The sequence below is a fragment of the Chiloscyllium punctatum genome, chromosome 1 (genome assembly GCF_047496795.1).
Source record: "Chiloscyllium punctatum isolate Juve2018m chromosome 1, sChiPun1.3, whole genome shotgun sequence".
NCBI classification, from domain to species: domain Eukaryota; kingdom Metazoa; phylum Chordata; class Chondrichthyes; order Orectolobiformes; family Hemiscylliidae; genus Chiloscyllium; species Chiloscyllium punctatum.
This window is the reverse complement of record NC_092739.1, coordinates 10,381,876-10,399,265: the sequence shown is the minus strand read 5'-3', so window position 1 is coordinate 10,399,265 and position 17,390 is coordinate 10,381,876. Positions and strand designations below refer to the sequence as shown.

The 17,390-nt window shown below is 48.9% G+C and overlaps 1 protein-coding gene across 1 annotated transcript in view; it reads right to left on the bottom strand.

Moving 5' to 3' along the window:
• ttc29 (tetratricopeptide repeat domain 29) overlaps positions 1 to 17,390 on the bottom strand; it is a 480,386-nt gene that overhangs the window by 360,737 nt on the left and 102,259 nt on the right. Inside the window, exon 5 of the mRNA XM_072568671.1 lies at positions 16,131 to 16,316. Within this exon, the coding sequence (XP_072424772.1) occupies positions 16,131 to 16,316 (186 nt within the window). The remainder of the gene's footprint in view (positions 1 to 16,130; positions 16,317 to 17,390) is intronic.

Sequence of the window (17,390 nt, the reverse complement as noted above, 5' to 3'; positions counted from 1 at the left end):
TGGAAGTACTGGCTGTGGATTCTCTCAGAATTTTGGAGGAGGCCATCTTTAGGAGCCACATTGAATTAAGGATAGGATCAGGCCCTTGAATCTGAAGGACCAATGGGTGTCTATTTAGAATGAAAAGCTCATTGTCCCTACTGTCAGGAGGTGAATAATTATTTCCTGTTTGCCAGCCATAACTGGAGGTTATAGGAGAGGATCTAAAGATTTATTGGGCAGTAGGGGAAAATTCCCTCAAAGCAATGCCCACTAACACAATTGTCGTCATTAGCTTGGTATGTTCCAGTCAGCCTATCGCCAGGACTTCATCACACTTCACAACTATCTGCTTCCTCAGTGGATGAAAACTCCAAACAGCATCAGAAGAATAATTAAACACTCCAGGGGTTAAATGGGCTATCTAGCACAGCCAGTTGGGAAAGCAGTTCTGCCATCATCTTTATAAATCCTGTGGAGGCAGAAATGGATTGTGTAGACAGTTGAAAAATATTCACTCTTGATTTTAGGTCTCCTTGCCTCCCATCTCTTGAAAATTCTGCCCAAATATTCAGCTGGCGAAAGAGACCCTGAACAGGCTTCTATCAGGTAATAATTTACAAGTGACAAAAACTGGCACAGAGCCTGAGGAGTTCCTGTATTAATGATTTCGTCAGCAGTAAAGAGATTAAAGTTTTATTTTAAAATGAGACATTTATTAAGAAACAATACAGCAATGAAGGAATATTCCAGATTTTCTTACAATCAGAACACATAAATTGTGCTAGAGAAAAGTAAAGGATGAAGACTAAATCTAGGAGTGCACCCAATGGTCAATTAGAAACATGGGCACACAAAGGTTTAACTGGAATAAAGACAAATCTAGAATTCCCACAACCAGACCAGACCAGCACTGTTTTTCTATAAATCAAAAATGAATGGAACATATGGATACAGATCAAAACTTAAAAATGCTCAATTCAAAAGCTGTTCCATTCACAGATTACATATAATTAGTCATTGTGGATGCCATCTAATTTATTTAGCCTGAAGATAAATAATCACAGGGATTGAAACAGATGGGGAATGATATTTCATAAGAGTCTTGAGTTTAGGGTACTGAAATTTTTAATTTTCATAAATAATTGGGATTTAGAAATGAGCAAATCAATACTGATGCTTGCTAATGGCACCAAATTAAGATTGAGATATGGAAAATTATAAATGGCAGCAAAATATCAAAAATAGGTGAATAGGACAGGCAGTAAAATGGCTGATGAAGTTTGATATAGAAACATGCCAATTTATACTCTTTGCAAGTTAAAAACATTTGCAAGAGGTACACTTTAAATAGTAAGATTTTAAAGTTTGGTTTTCAGATGTATTGAAGAACAATCTAAGTAGATAAAGCACATAAAGAACAATGAGAAATTATTTATTCTCTCTGCAGGAACACACAAAACAAAAAACAAGGAAGTAATTCAGAATTTGTATAAGAAATTAGTTAAATACGATCATTATGATGACAACAGAAATGGTGTGCCTTAGGATGACTAGGCAGCTATGAGGTATTATTAAGGCAGTCTTGCATTTCTCAGGTTATACTTTAAAGTTGCAAAGTTTCGGATGTGAACTGATATCTTCACAATTATTATGGTTATAAGATAAATATTGAGAGACTGTTTTTGGTGGTCACCTAGAGAATCTAAATTTATGATGATATGTTCACAATAACTGTGAGGTAAGAAAATGATTCAAATATAGACAGCAGGACATTTTACAGTGTTGACAATAGGGCATACAAAATCGTGGAATCTACAGATAAGGGCATAGAGTAGAAAAGCAGAGAATGATTTGGAGATGCCGGTGTTGGACTGGGGTGTACGAAGTTAAAAATCACGCAACACCAGGTTATAGACCAACAGGTTTATTTGGAAGCACTAGCTTATAGGGCACGGCTCCTTCATCAGGAGGTTGTGGAGAATAAGATTGTAAGACACAGAATTTACAGCAAAAGTTTACAATGTCATGTAACTCAAATTATATATTGACTTAACAAACAATTCAGGTCTTTTTCAATATATAATTTCAGTTACATAACACTGTAGACTTTTGCTATAATTTCTGTGTCTTACAATTTTATTCTCCACAACCACCTATGAAGGAGCAGCGCTCAGAAAGCTAGTGCTTCCAAATAAACCTGTCGGACTATAACCTGGTGCTGTGTGATTTTTTTTAAAAAGCAGGGAAGTTATGACAGGTCTGGATAAGACACTAGCTGGTCCAGTTCTGGACTCCATGCTTCAGGAAGGATGTGAAAACATTAGAAAGAATACAGAAAAAAATTAAGGCCAATGATTCTAGGCATCAGGAACTTCTGCTATATAAATTGATTGGAGAAATTGGGGCTATTCTTGCATGAAATTTGACAGGTGTGTTCCAAATCTTTACAGATCTATACAGAGTGGATACAGAGAAACTGTTCCTGTTGGTGAAGCATTGAGAACCATTCAATCATGGCTTTCAAAATATAAATTTTCAGGCTTATGCAGAAAAGACAGGAGACTTGGGCTAGTTGAATTATTCTTACAGTGAGACCGACACAGACACAATAAGCTCAATGGCTCTTTCTGTGTTGTAACTGTTTATTGTGATTCTATAATTTGTAACAGAAATCAGCAACGAATAATAAATGCTGGCCTTGCTGGTGACATCCAGAATCCATTCATGAAAACTGACTGGCACCTGTCGGATCCTTGTACACAATGGTCCAAACAATGGAATTGTTAATTTAACATTCACATTAAGTGCTTGATACATGTTTCTGCTCTTTTTTTTGTGCAAGTTATAATTTGGGTTAGGAACCAAGCTGCGAAGGAAGGTCTTTCAACCATATTGCACTGTAGGCCTTTCAGTATTTTAAACCAGTGACAATGAAGGAATGTTAATACTGCCCAAGTCAGGATGGTGCATGTCTTGGAAGGGAAATTGAAGATAATGGCATTTTATGCACCTGCTGCCCATGGCTTCTTAAATAGCAAAGTTGACAAGTTTGAGAGATGTTGAAGAATAAATCTTGGAAGAGTGTTTCTGTCTGTTCATTAACTGGACACAATCCAACCACAATGTACTGGTGGTAGTGGGATGGTGTTTAGTAAATTACACATTAATCAAACATGGGAAGATAGTGATGAAATGGTAACATTACAGGACAGATAAATCAGAGGCAGAGGCTAATGCACTATAAGCACTGGTACAAATTCCACTGTGGCAGTTGGTGGAATTTAAAGTCAATTAATAAAATGTGGAACAGAAAACTAGTTTCAGTAATGATGGCTATGGAGGTATGGTTGGTTGCCATGAAAACCTATCTGATTCACTAATTTCCTTGCGAGAAGAAAATGTACCATTTTTAAGACACAAATACAGGAGTCAGTCATTCAACTCCTTGAGCTGATTCCAACTTTTTAGAGCATGGACCATATATAAATCATTAACTGCAACACTGTATAACTGTATAATCCTGATGTCAGTAATAACTAAATCATCAATTTCTCTCTTGAAATGACTTAGTGATTGAGCTTCTGTAGCCCTCTCAGGTACAGAATTCCAATGATTCACTATCCTCAGTGAAAATGTTTCTTAGTATCTCAGTCTTCCTGGTTCTCGACACTACAGCCACATGAAACATTCTTTCTGCATCTACTCCATCGATCCCTTTAAGAAATCCCAAGTTTGTCCCAAATTACAGAGATTCCAAGCCCAGTTTGCTCAAGCTCAGTTCATCGAACATTCCAGCATCTCATGAATCAGTCAGGTGAACCGTTGCTGCATTCTCTCTATGGCAAGTATATCTCATTTCTTGGGCAAGAGGACCAAACTGCATATAATATTTCAAGTGTGGTCTGACTAGCTTCTATACATTGAATCAAAACTTAGCGAGTTTTGAGAAGATTTTCAGCTCAGGTTGAGGTTTTGGATGTGGGAATGCTCGCTGAGCTGGAAGGATCATTTCCAGACGTTTCGTTACCCTACTAGGTAACATCTTCAGTGGGCTTCAGACAAAACATTGCTGAAAATTCCTGCTTTCTATTTATAGGTTTGTGCTTCTTTGGGTTGGTGATGTCATTTCCTGTGGTGAAGTCACTTTCTGATCCTTTTCTCAGGGGGTGGTAGATGGGGTCTAACTCAATGTGTTTGTTGATAGAGTTCCAGTTGGGATGCCTTGCTTCTAGGAATTCTCATGCGTGTCTTTGTTTGGCTTGTCCTGAAAATCAGCCACCAAGATACATGAACACCAATTAGCCACAAAAAGACATGACCCTCTCTCACTAGTATCCTCACATACAGATAAGGAAGGATACCACTTCGATTGGGACAACACATCCATCCTAGGACAAGCCAAACAAAGACACATGCGAGAATTTCTAGAAGCATGGCATTCCAACCGGAACTCTATCAACAAACATATCGAGTTAGACCCCATCTACCACCCCATGAGAAAAGGAACAGGAAGTGACTTCACCACAGGAAATAACATCACCAAAGGAAATGACATCGCCAACCCAAAGATATCAATTGAAAGCAGGAATTTTCAGCATTGCTTCGTTTGAGGCCCACTGAAGATGTTACCTAGTAGGGTAATGAAACGTCTGGAAATGAACCTTGCAGCTCAGCGAGCAAACCTACATCCATTGAATCAAGATGTCTTTGCTTGTCTATTCAAATCCTCTTGCAATAGGGGTTCACATGCCACTGCCTTCTGAATTGCTTGCTGCACCTGTGTGCTAGCTTTCAGTGACTTATGGAAAAAGGACAAGTACTTCCCCTTGAACATCAACACTTTCCAATCTCTCGCAATCTTAAAAAAACTCTGCATCTTTGTTCCTTTTATCAATAACCTTGCATTTATCTACATTATGTTCCATCTGCTATGCTCTTGCCCACTCACTCACTCAGCCTCTGTAGATCCTCTTCAAGCTTCTTTTTATCTTACCTACAACTCTCATTCCCACCAAATTTTGTATCATTTGCATATTTAGAAATATTATAATTAGCTTCACCTTCACCTTCAAACAGATATAGACTGAACAGCTGGGGTTGGAGCAACAATCTTTGCGGTATTCCAGTGGTTATTGCCTGCCAACCATGGAATCACCCATTTATTCCTATTACCAGCTATATACCTATTAACCAATCATCAATTCATAGGAATATATAAGCCCTGATTGTATACAGTTTATTTTTTTTTGTTTATTAATCTCCTGTGGGGAACTCTATCAAAAGCCTTCTGAAAACCCAGGTACACCACATATTCTGGTTCCCCTTCATCAACTCTGCTTGCAACATCCTCAAAAATCTCTTAAGTCTGTCAAACATATTTCCTCTTTATAAATCCATGTTAACTGTGAAGTACAGACTAATCAGCCTCTAAATATGCAATAATCACATACTTTTTCATAGATTTTAGTATTTTCCCTACTACTGACATCAGACTAATAGGTGCATAGTTCCCAAATTTCTCTCTTCCTCTTTTCTTAAACAGTAGGATTACATTTGTAGCCTTCCAATCTGCAGGCACCATCGCAGAAATAATAGAATTTTGGAAGATGATCAGAATACATCCACTATCTTACTAGCCATCTTTTTTGACTCAAGGCCAAAGATCATCGAGCCTCTAGGATTTGCCAACTTTCAGATTATTTCATTTCTCTGATACAACTTTTTAAAACTAATATTAATTCCTTTCAATGCCACACACTCTGTACACCCTTGGATCTTAATTATTTCAGGAAGACTTCTTGTTCCTTTTCATGAGAAGACTGGCACAAAGTACACATTTAACCTCTCTGCCCTTTCTCTATTTCCTATTATAAATTATATTACATAACATTTAATAATCTTTTCTGTTTAATATACCATAGAAGCTTTTACAAGCTGTTGTAACATTTCTTGCTATTGCACATTCATGTACAATTCTCGCTTTTGCAATTTTTCAATAATCCTTTAAAGAATTTTAAAATGCTGTCAGTCCTCAGGCATGCAATATTTTTTATTAATATTTTTATTAACCTCCTTCTTTGATCCAATACTATCTTTGACTTCACTTGCATGCCCCTCTCCCATTTCCTATAGGCTACTACTATCTTGAAGAAATGTATGATTTATTTTGAAAACCAAACATTAACTCTTTAAATGCTAATTATTGCTTATCTACAGTCAAATCTTTTAATTATTTTTCCAATCCACCACAGCCCTGGTGCTGCTCTGCATTCTCCACTGAACCAGGGTTGACCTTCTGGCTTCGTGGTAATGTTTGAGTGAGGGACATGTTGGGCCATGAGGTTACAGATTGTGTTGGAATACAGTTCTCCTGCTACTGATGGCCCACAGTACCTCATGGATGCCCAGTCTTGAGTTTCTAGATTTGCTCGAAGTCTGTCCCGTTAGCACAGTGATAGTGCCACGTAACATGACGGAGGTTATTCTCATTTTTAAGTATGGTTTAAAACAGTTGAAATGCACCTCTGCAAATTCAAACAAAAATAATTAAAGCCCCAGCCATATCCTCTTTACAATGAGCATACAATCCTTTACACATTCATCCCTCATAAGAATGTTCTCAGGACTTGCTGCTTCTTCCTTGAAAAAAAGGCCTGAACAGTCTCTACGCATCACCATTTTCCTCTACCTGGCTAAGCTCGTCCTCTCTTTGAGCAACTTCTCGTTTAACTGCTCCCACTTTCTTCAGATCAAAAGGGTGGCCATGAGTACCCACACAGGCCCTGTTATGCCTGGCTCTTTGTGGAGTACATGGAACATTCCTTATTCCGGTTCTACTCTAGTCCTCACGCACAACTCTTTCTCTGGTAAATCACTGAATGACCTGAGAATATTTGTATGAGGGATGAATGTGTAAAGGGATTGTATGTTCATTGTAAAGAGGATATGGCTGGGGCTTTAAATCAGTCTGGTAATCATCGGTGCTGCTTCTTCTCTCAGCAGGAGTGGGAAAACTAATCAATTTCGCTCCCAATTTCCACCCTGCTCTTATCTTCACCTAGTCCATCTCTAACTCCTCCTTTCCCTACCTTGTCGTCTCTATTTCCATTATGGGAAATAGGCTGGCCACCAATATCCACTACAAAACCCAATGACTTCCACAGTTACCCTGACTATATATCTTTCATGTAAAGACTCTATTTCATTCTCGCAGCTATTTCTGGCATGATGGGGACAGAGTAGGAGCCTCCACATGGAGCTCCACTGCTCCACTTGTTTGTTTTGTGTCTTTTCTGTGTTTTCCCTCCTTTGAGCAGACTGAGAGCAGCATGCAGAGAAGCGAGTCCCGGAGCAGCCCGAGGGGAAGCGAGTCCCGGAGCAGCCCGAGGGGAAGCGTGTCCCGGAGCAGCCCGAGGGGAAGCGAGTCCCGGAGCAGCCCGAGGGTAAGGGAGTCCCGGAGCAGCGTTAGGAGACGCGAGTCCCGGAGCAGCGTGAGGGGAAGCGAGTCCCGGAGCAGTGCGAGGGTAAGGGAGTCCCGGAGCAGCGCGAGGAGAAGCGAGTCCCGGAGAAGCGCGAGAAGAAGCCACTCCCGGAGCAGCGCAAAGGGAAGTGAGTCCGGGAGAAGCGTGAGGAGTAGCGAGCCTCGGAGCAGCGTGAGGAGAAGCGAGTCCCGGAGCAGCCCGAGGGGAAGCGAGTCCCGGAGCAGCCCGAGGGGAAGCGAGTCCCGGAGCAGACCGAGGGGAAGCGAGTCCCGGAGCAGACCGAGGGTAAGGGAGTCCCGGAGCAGCGTTAGGAGACGCGAGTCCCGGAGCAGCGCGAGGGGAAGCGAGTCCCGGAGCAGTGCGAGGGTAAGGGAGTCCCGGAGCAGCGCGAGGAGAAACGAGTCCCGGAGAAGCGCGAGAAGAAGCCACTCCCGGAGCAGCGCAAAGGGAAGTGAGTCCGGGAGAAGCGTGAGGAGTAGCGAGCCTCGGAGCAGCGTGAGGAGAAGCCAGTCCCGGAGCAGCCAGAGGGGAAGCGAGTCCCGGAGCAGCCAGAGGGGAAGCGAGTCCCGGAGCAGCGTTAGGAGAAGCGAATTCCCGAGCAGTGCGAGGGGAAGCCAGTCCCGGAGAAGCGTGAGAAGTGTGTCCCGGAGAAGCGCAAACGGAATGCAGTCCAAGAGCAGCGCGAGGAGAAGCCACTCCTGGAGCAGTGTGAAGGGAAGCGAGTCCCGGAGCAGCCCGAGGGGAAGCGAGTCCCGGAGCAGCCTGAGGGGAAGCGAGTCCCGGTGCAGCCCGAGGGGAAGCGAGTCTCGGTGCAGCACGAGGGGAAGCGAGTCTCGGTGCAGCCCGAGGGGAAGCGAGTCTCGGTGCAGCCCGAGGGGAAGCGAGTCTCGGTGCAGCCCGAGGGGAAGCGAGTCTCGGTGCAGCCCGAGGGGAAGCGAGTCTCGGTGCAGCCAGAGGGGAAGCGAGTCTCGGTGCAGCCCGAGGGGAAGCGAGTCCCGGAGCAGCCCGAGGGGAAGCGAGTCCCGGAGCAGCGTGAGGAGAAGCGTGTCCCGGAGCAGCGCAAAGGGAAGTGAGTCCCGGAGAAGCGTGAGGAGAAGCGAGTCCTGGAGCAGCGTTAGGAGAAGCGAGTTCCCGAGCAATGCGAGGGGAAGCCAGTCCCGGAGAAGCGTGAGAAGTGTGTCCCGGAGCAGCGTTAGGAGAAGCGAATTCCCGAGCAGTGCGAGGGGAAGCTAGTCCCGGAGAAGCGTGAGAAGTGTGTCCTGGAGCAGCGCAAACGGAATGCAGTCCAAGAGCAGCGCGAGGAGAAGCCACTCCCGGAGCGGGGCGAGGGGAAGCCAGTCCCGGAGCAGCACGAGGAGAAGCGACGCCCGGAGCAGCACGACGGAAAGCGACTCCCGGAGAACGCGAGGGGAAGCGAGTCCCGGAGAAGCGCGAGGGGAAGCGAGTCCCAGAGCAACGCGAGTGGAAGTGACTCCCGGAGCAGCGCGAAGGGAAGCGCGTCCCGGAGCAGCTCGGGGGGAAGCGAGTCCCAGAGCAGCGTTAGGAGAAGCGAGTCCCGGAGTAGCTCAAGGGAAATCGAGTCCTGGAGCAGCGCGAGGAGAAGCGCGAGGGGAAGCCAGTCCTGGAGCAGCCCGAGGGGAAGCCAGTCCTGGAGCAGCCCGAGGAGAAGCGAGTCCCGGAGCAGCCCGAGGAGAAGCGAGTCCCGGAGCAGCCCGAGGAGAAGCGAGTCCCGGAGCAGCCCGAGGGGAAGCGAGTCCCGGAGAAGCGCGAGGGGAAGCGAGTCCTGGAGAAGCGCAAGGGGAAGGGAGTCCCGGAGAAGCGTGAAGGAAAGCGAGTCCCAGAGAAGCGCGAGGGGAAGCGAGTCCCGGAGAAGCGTGAGGGGAGCCAGTCCCGGAACAGCGCGAGGTGAAGCGAGTCCCGGAGAAGAGTGAGAAGTGTGTCCCGGAGCAGCGCAAACAGAATGCAGTCCTGGAGCAGCACTAGGAGAAGCCACTCCCGGAGCAGCGCGAAGGGAAGTGAATCACGGAGAAGAGCGAGGGGAAGACAGTCCCGAAGCAGCACGAAGGAAAGCGAGCCCCGGAGAAGCGTGAGGGGAAGCGAGTCCCGGAGCAGCCCGAGGGGAAGCGAGTCCCGGAGCAGCCCGAGGGGAAGTGAGTCTCAGAGCAGCGCGAAGGGAAGCGAGTCCCGGAGTAACTCGAGGGGAAGCGAGTCTCAGAGCAGCGCGAGGGGAAGCGAGTCCCGGAGCAGCGCGAGGGGAAGCGAGTCCCGGAGCAGGGCGAGGAGAATCCAGTCCCGGAGCAGCCCGAGGGGAAGTGAGTCCCGGAGCAGCTCGGGAGGTGAAGCGAGTCCCGGAGCAGGGCGAGGAGAATCCAGTCCCGGAGCAGCGCGAGGGGAAGTGAGTCCCGGAGCAGCTCGGGAGGTGAAGCGAGTCCCGGAGCAGCGCGAGGTGAAGCGAGTCCCGGAGCAGCCCGAGGGGAAGCGAGTCCCGGAGCAGCCCGAGGGGAAGCGAGTCCTGGAGCAGTGCGAGGGTAAGGGAATCCCGGAGCAGCGCGAGGAGAAGCAAGTCCCGGAGAAGCGCGAGAAGAAGCCACTCCCGGAGCAGCGCAAAGGGGAAGTGAGTCCGGGAGAAGCGTGAGGAGTAGCGAGCCTCGGAGCAGCGTGAGGAGAAGCCAGTCCTGGAGCAGCCAGAGGGGAAGCGAGTCCCGGAGCAGCCAGAGGGGAAGCGAGTCCCGGAGCAGCGTTAGGAGAAGCGAATTCCCGAGCAGTGCGAGGGGAAGCCAGTCCCGGAGAAACGTGAGAAGTGTGTCCCGGAGAAGCGCAAACGGAATGCAGTCCAAGAGCAGCGCGAGGAGAAGCCACTCCTAGAGCAGTGTGAAGGGAAGCGAGTCCCGGAGCAGGGCGAAGGTACGCGAGTCTCGGTGCAGCCCGAGGGGAAGCATGTCCCGGAGCAGCCCGAGGGGAAGCGAGTCCCGGAGCAGCCCGAGGGGAAGCGAGTCCCGGAGCAGTGCGAGGGTAAGGGAGTCCCGGAGCAGCGTGAGGAGAAGCGTGTCCCGGAGCAGCACAAAGGGAAGTGAGTCCCGGAGAAGCGTGAGGAGAAGCGAGTCCCGGAGCAGCGTTAGGAGAAGCGAGTTCCCGAGCAATGCGAGGGGAAGCCAGTCCCGGAGAAGCATGAGAAGTGTGTCCTGGAGCAGCGCAAACGGAATGCAGTCCAAGAGCAGCGCGAGGAGAAGCCACTCCCGGAGCAGTGTGAAGGGAAGCGAGTCCCGGAGCAGCGCGAGGGGAAGCGACTCCCGGAGCAGAGTGAGGTGAAACCAGTCTCGGAAAAGTGCGAGGAGAAGTCAGTCCGGGAGCAGCGCGAGGAGAAGCGAGTCCCGGAGCAGCGCGAGGTGAAGCGAGTCCTGGAGCAGCCCGAGGTGAAGCGAGTCCCGGAGCAGCCCGAGGGGAAGCGAGTCCCGGAGCAGCCCGAGGGGAAGCCGGTCCAGGAGGAGCGCGAGGGGAAGCGAGTCCCAGATCAGCCCGAGGGGAAGCCAGTTCCGGAGCAGCGCGAAAGGAAGCGAGTCCCGGAGAAGCGCGAATGAGAGCGAGTCCCGGAGAAGTGCGAGGGGAAGCCAGTCCTGGAGCAGCCCGAGGGGAAGGGAGTCCCAGAGAAGCGTGAAGGAAAGCGAGTCCCGGAGAAGCGCGAGGGGAAGCGAGTCCCGGAGAAGCGCGAAGGAGAGCGAGTCCCGGAGAAGCGCGAGTGGAGCCAGTCCCGGAACAGCGCAACGGGAAGCGAGTTCAGGAGCAGCTCGAGGGGAAGTGAGTCCCGGAGCAGCCCAAAGGGAAGCGAATCCCGGAGCAGCGCAACGGGAAGCCAGTCCCGGAGCAGCTCGAGGGGAATCGAGTCCCGGAGCAGCTCGAGGGGAATCGAGTCCCGGAGCAGCCCGAGGGGAAGCGACTCCCGGAGCAGCCCGAGGGGAAGCCACTCCCGGAGCAGCGCAAGGAGAAGCGAGTTCCGGAGCAGCGCGAGGGGAAGCGAGTCCCGCATGAGCCCGAGGTGAAGCGAGTCCTGGAGCAGCCCGAGGTGAAGCGGGTCCCGGAGCAGCCCGAGGGGAAGCGAGTCCCGGAGCAGCCCGAGGGGAAGCGGGTCCCGGAGCAGCCCGAGGAGAAGCGGGTCCCGGAGCAGCCCGAGGGGAAGCGGGTCCCGGAGCAGCCCGAGGGGAAGCGGGTCCCGGAGCAGCCCGAGGGGAAGCGGGTCCTGGAGCAGAGCGAGGGGAAGTGGGTCCCGGAGCAGAGCGAGGGGAAGCGGGTCCCGGAGCAGAGCGAGGGGAAGCGAGTCCCGGAGCAGAGTGAGGTGAAACCAGTCTCGGAAAAGTGCGAGGAGAAGTCAGTCCGGGAGCAGCGCGAGGAGAAGCGAGTCCCGGAGCAGCGCGAGGTGAAGCGAGTCCTGGAGCAGCCCGAGGTGAAGCGAGTCCCGGAGCAGCCCGAGGGGAAGCGAGTCCCGGAGCAGCCCGAGGGGAAGCCGGTCCAGGAGGAGCGCGAGGGGAAGCGAGTCCCGGATCAGCCCGAGGGGAAGCCAGTTCCGGAGCAGCGCGAAAGGAAGCGAGTCCCGGAGAAGCGGGAGGTGAAGTGAGTCCTGGAGCAGCGCGAAGGGAAGCGAGTCCCGGAAATGCACAAGGAGAAGCCACTCCCGGAGCAGCGCGAGGAGAAGCCAGTCCCGGAGCAGCGCGAGATAAAACGAGTCCCGGAGCAGCTTGAGGTAAGCGAGTCCCGGAGCAGCGCGAGGGGAAGACAGTCCCGGAGCAGCGTGAGGGGAAGACAGTCCCGGAGCAGCGCGAGGGGAAGCGAGTCCCGGAGCAGCGCAAAGGGAAGCGAGTCCCGGAGCAGCGCAAAGGGAAGCGAGTCCCAGAGCAGCGCAAAGGGAAGCGAGTCCCGGAGCAGCGCGAGGGGAAGCGAGTCCCGGAGCAGCGCAAAGGGAAGCGAGTCCCGAAGCAGCGCAAAGGGAAGCGAGTCCCGGAGCAGCGCGAGGGGAAGCGAGTCCCGGAGCAGCGCGAGGGGAAGCGAGTCCCGGAGCAGCGCAAAGGGAAGCGAGTCCCGGAGCAGCGCAAAGGGAAGCGAGTCCCGGAGGAACGCGAGGGGAAGCGAGACCAGGAGCAGCCCGAGGGGAAGCGACTCTCGGAGCAGCCCGAGGGGAAGCGACTCCGGGAGCAGCCCGAGGGGAAGCGAGTCCCGGAGCAGCTCGAGGGGAAGCAAGTCCCGGAGCAGCCCGAGGGGAAGCGAGTCCCGGAGCAGCTCGAGGGGAAGCTACTCCCGGAGCAGCCCGAGGGGAAGCAAGTCCCGGAGGAACGCGAGTAGAAGCCACTCCCGGAGCAGCGCGAAGGGAAGCGAGTCCCGGAGCAGCGCAAAGGGAAGCGAGTCCCGGAGCAGCGCGAGGGGAAGCGAGTCCCAGAGCAGCACGAGGGGAAGCGAGTCCCGGAAATGCTCGAGGAGAAGCGATTCCCGGAGCAGCGCGAGGAGAAGTGTGTCCCGGAGCAGCACGAAGGGAATCGAGTCCCGGAGCAGCGCGAGGAGAAGCCAGTCCCGGAGCAGCCCGAGGGGAAGCAAGTCCTGGAGCAGCGTGAGGGGAAGCGAGTCCCGGAGCAGCCCGAGGGGAAGCGAGTCCCGGAGCAGCCCGAGGGGAAGCGAGTCCCGGAGCAGCACGAGGGGAAGCGAGTCCCGGAGCAGCGCAAAGGGAAGTGAGTCCCGGAGCAGCCCGAGGGGAAGCGAGTCCCGGAGCAGCCCGAGGGGAAGCGAGTCCTGGAGCAGCCCGAGGGGAAGCGAGTCCCGGAGCTGCCCGAGGGGAAGCGAGTCCCGGAGCAGCCCGAGGGGAAGCCAGTCCCGGAGCAGCCCGAGGGGAAGCCAGTCCCGGAGCAGCCCGAGGGGAAGCCAGTCCCGGAGCATCCCGAGGGGAAGCCAGTCCCGGAGCAGTGTGAGGGGAAGCAAGTCCTGGAGCAGCACAAGGGGAAGCGATTTCTGGAGCAATTCAAGTGGTGGTAAGTCGTGGAGCAGTGCAACTTACTGTGGTGCAGTTGAGTGCCGGTGCAGAGTGAACTGGAGGCTTGGAGCAGAGTGGGACAGTTGTTGGATTAGGGCCTGGCATGGGTGGTGAGACCACATGTTGGGCTGCTGCTACTTGAAATTCTTTACCACACTGTAATGTCAATCCTTTAACTATGTTATAACCATCTTATTTCTAAATTATTTTCTAGAGACTTTAAGTAACGCTATTACTTTTCCTTTTATTCTTGTTTTGTATCCAAGATTTGTAAATAGGTAAATGTACCTAAGATGGCATCATTTTAGGTCACGTTTGTAATACCTTTTCACCGTACTCCTGTACTGGACTTCTGTACTGGAGTGCACATGACAATAAAGGATGTTCTATTCCATTCTATTCAGTTCCTCTGTCTCCATCACATCTGTTCTGATGATGCCAACTTCGACAAGGAGCCTCTCAAATGTCCACTTCCTTCCTTATCAGGATTTCCACTACCACGATCGATAGGGCCCTCAGCTGTATCCCATCTTCGGCACTTTGGCCCTCACTCCTCTCTTCCCTCTAATAATAGTAATAGGATTCCCCTCATCCTCACCTACCAGCCCACCAGCATCTACATGAGAAAGATCATTAGCCGCCATTTCCACCATCTCAAGCAGTATGCCACCACCAGACATATTTCTCTTCTCTCCCTTGTCAGCCTTCTTCAGGGACTGTTCTCTCCTGGACACCTTGGTCCATTCCTACTCTATTCCCAACACCTCCCCATAGCCCATGGCACCATCCCATGCAATGACAGAAGGTGTAAAATCAGCCTATCTACTTCAACCCTTCTCAATATCCAAGGCCCCATCCAGGTGTACCTGCTATTTACCTGCACGTCAATCTAAGGAGCAGAAGAATTGACATTTCGGGCATAAGCCCTTCTTCAGACTCATGCCCAAAAGTCAATTCTCCTGCTTCTTGGATGCTGCCTGACCTGCTGTGCTTTTCCAGCAACACATTTTTCAGCTCTGATCTCCAGCATCTGCAGTCCTCACTTTCTCCTTCAATCAATCTAGTCTACTATATTCGCTGCTCACAATGTGGTCTCCTCTAAACTGGGGAGACGAAGCACAGATTGGATGACCACTTTGCAGGACATCAATGTTCTGGTTGCCTGCCATTTCAACACACTACTGTGTTCCCTGGCCAATATCTCTGTCTTGGGCTTGCTAAAAAGCTCCAGTAAAACTCAGTGCAGGCTGGAAGAACACTTCATTTTCAAACTGGGAACTCTGCAATCTTCTGGACTCAAAATAGAGTTCGATAATTTTAGGGCCTGAACACCTCCTCCCATGTCCTTACCCGATTCCCCAAACACCAGGCTTGTCATCACATAGGCTGCTACTACAAGCAACTCATTGTCAGCCACTAACAGTCTCCATTAGCAGTTATTAATTCTCCTAGGCTAACCTTTACCCATTTCTTTGTCTGTCGAACTGTTTTCTCTCACTTTGGGCTTGATCTCCACCCTATCATTTACTCCTCCCCATCTCCCCCCTTCCCATCTTCTGCATAAATACCAACCTTTTCCTAGCTACTATTAGCTAGGGTCATTAGACCCAAAACATGAACTCTGTTTTCTCTCCACAAATACAGACTTGCTGAGTGTTTTCAGCAATTTTTGATTTTGTTTATAAATTAATCTTGACTGCTCACATGAGCTTCATGAAATAGTTTGAGTGATTCACCAAGTTTTTCCAATGTCTGCCACTCTCCAATCAGGATTAGCAGCTTTGAGGAAAAAAAGGGCAATTTAGTGCTCTGTTTTTAATGTTTTCTTGTCCATCACCTTCAAATCCTCCATGGGGCAATTTCTTGTTTTCAACTCTCAATTTGTACTCACAAATAAATAATGCATAATAGTGTGTAGATTCGTAATTATATATATTTTTAAAATTACCTGCTGGCAAAACTAAAATCTAAACTATGGCAATTCATCTCTGCTACGAAATGAAATTCTCTTCCACCTTCATCCCCTTATATGAACAAAAACTATTTGACAGAGTAGGAAGAGGTCACATGCAATAATCCAAACTTTTAATATCAGAAACAGAATTTAATTACTGTAAAGTTCTGTTGTAAACAATTTACAATAAAATGAAGTATGTCAAAACAGGTTTTCCCATACTCAAAAAAATAATAAGTTGAAAGAGGATTTATTGTTTTTACAAATTTCTGCTTTAAAATAGTCAGCATGAACAGGGACAAAAATTATCTGATCAAATCATTATTCGAGATGGGCATGCTGAAAACCAGCAAGAATAAATGCTACCCACTGACAGTTTGGTATGTAAAGTATCGCTTCCAAAGTGTAAATTGTGGTACAGTTTGTTCTGATATAATGCAATAGTTCTGTTCTCATGCAATCCCATGTTATAAGAACATTATATAATAGCAGCACCATTTAAATCAATGGGACTGGAATTGCATAATGACCAATTATGGTCAGGAAAGTTCGTTTTCTAACAATAATGGTCTAAATTCTTCAATCGTGTTATAGCCAATTCGCCTTGAAGAAACACGTGTTATAGAAGACATGACTGTTATTATTACAATCTATTCAGATGGCTCCAGGTTATTAGCACAGAAGTGAGGAAAATATGAGTTACCTTTCTCTTCATAGGCCGTGCCCATGTTAGCATGTGCTTCTGCTGCTTTCTGATGCCCCTCTGGGGTGATCATTTCAGCAGTACTGAGGCATGATTGGAAGAAATGATCAGAAAGTAGTTTGTCCCCAACAGTTTTAAAGTAACATGCCAGTGAAAGTTGGTTATTGTAGACTTCCTCAAACTTCCCTAAAGAAAGAAGGGAAAGATTCTTTTTAGAAATGTCTATGCTAAATATGTAAGAAATACATTTCCATAGAAACTGTGTTGTAATATCAGGACACTTAGATTCAAGAATTTTTTTTTGAGTCCTCATTACAAATGCAAAATTAGATTTCACAGGGAATGGCAACATAACGAGTTGCTACCTTGGAACTTTTTTTTAACACAATGAGAGACTTCCATATTTTTAATGGAGATTCTGTTAAAGGCTCCCTTAGAAATGCAGAGTTCTACTTCCATTCCGACAGTTCTTTCAGAATTGCCAAATTGTCCTTCTCACAGTAGGAAATTACTGTATTGTAGAAGCTAAATATCCTGATAACCACTTTTTCAGCTGCTATTAAACCAAAAAATGTATTAAATTTGGTGTGATTGTTAGGGTGTGGGTCAGGACAGGTAGAGGGAGGGGTGTTTATTATGGGCCTGGCAAATGTGTTCAGGTCAAGTCTAGTTGGAGAGGCATTTGGGTGTGTGGACTGGGTGACATTGGGGTCAGGTTAGAGCCACAGCAGAAGTGGCTGGTTACTAGGGAGAGAAAAATCAGGTCAGACCTGGTGGGGGATGCAAGGTGTTTGGTTTGGGTCCCAGGTATTTGGGTGAGGTCTGGCAGAGGTGAAGAGGTAGGATGGTGAGGTATATTTGTGGTGTGAGAGTGAACTATGTGGTCAGTTTAACAGCTAGCTACTCAGGAATGTGCATGTATCCAATTAATTGTCTAATTTTTTGGGGGTAACTAATTTACTGAATTTCATCAGAACTATATGAAGTCAGTGATTTAAATGGAAATTTTTGGAGGGATCCTAGCATAGAGGAATTGCCTTGCAGAAAAGTCAATTTCTTGGGCAATTCCTTAGAAGCGTGCTACAATGGGGATTCTGCAAAGTCTCCATTTGCAACGGCCATCTATGTTGGCATAACAACTGGCCAGAAGAAAGTCTGTCCCAAAATATAAATTAAATTTGTTCTGACTAATAGAGTTGAAGTGTAATCTTTAGTTTACTTTGCAGTAATCAAATCACTTCCTGGTCTACATGCTCCAAC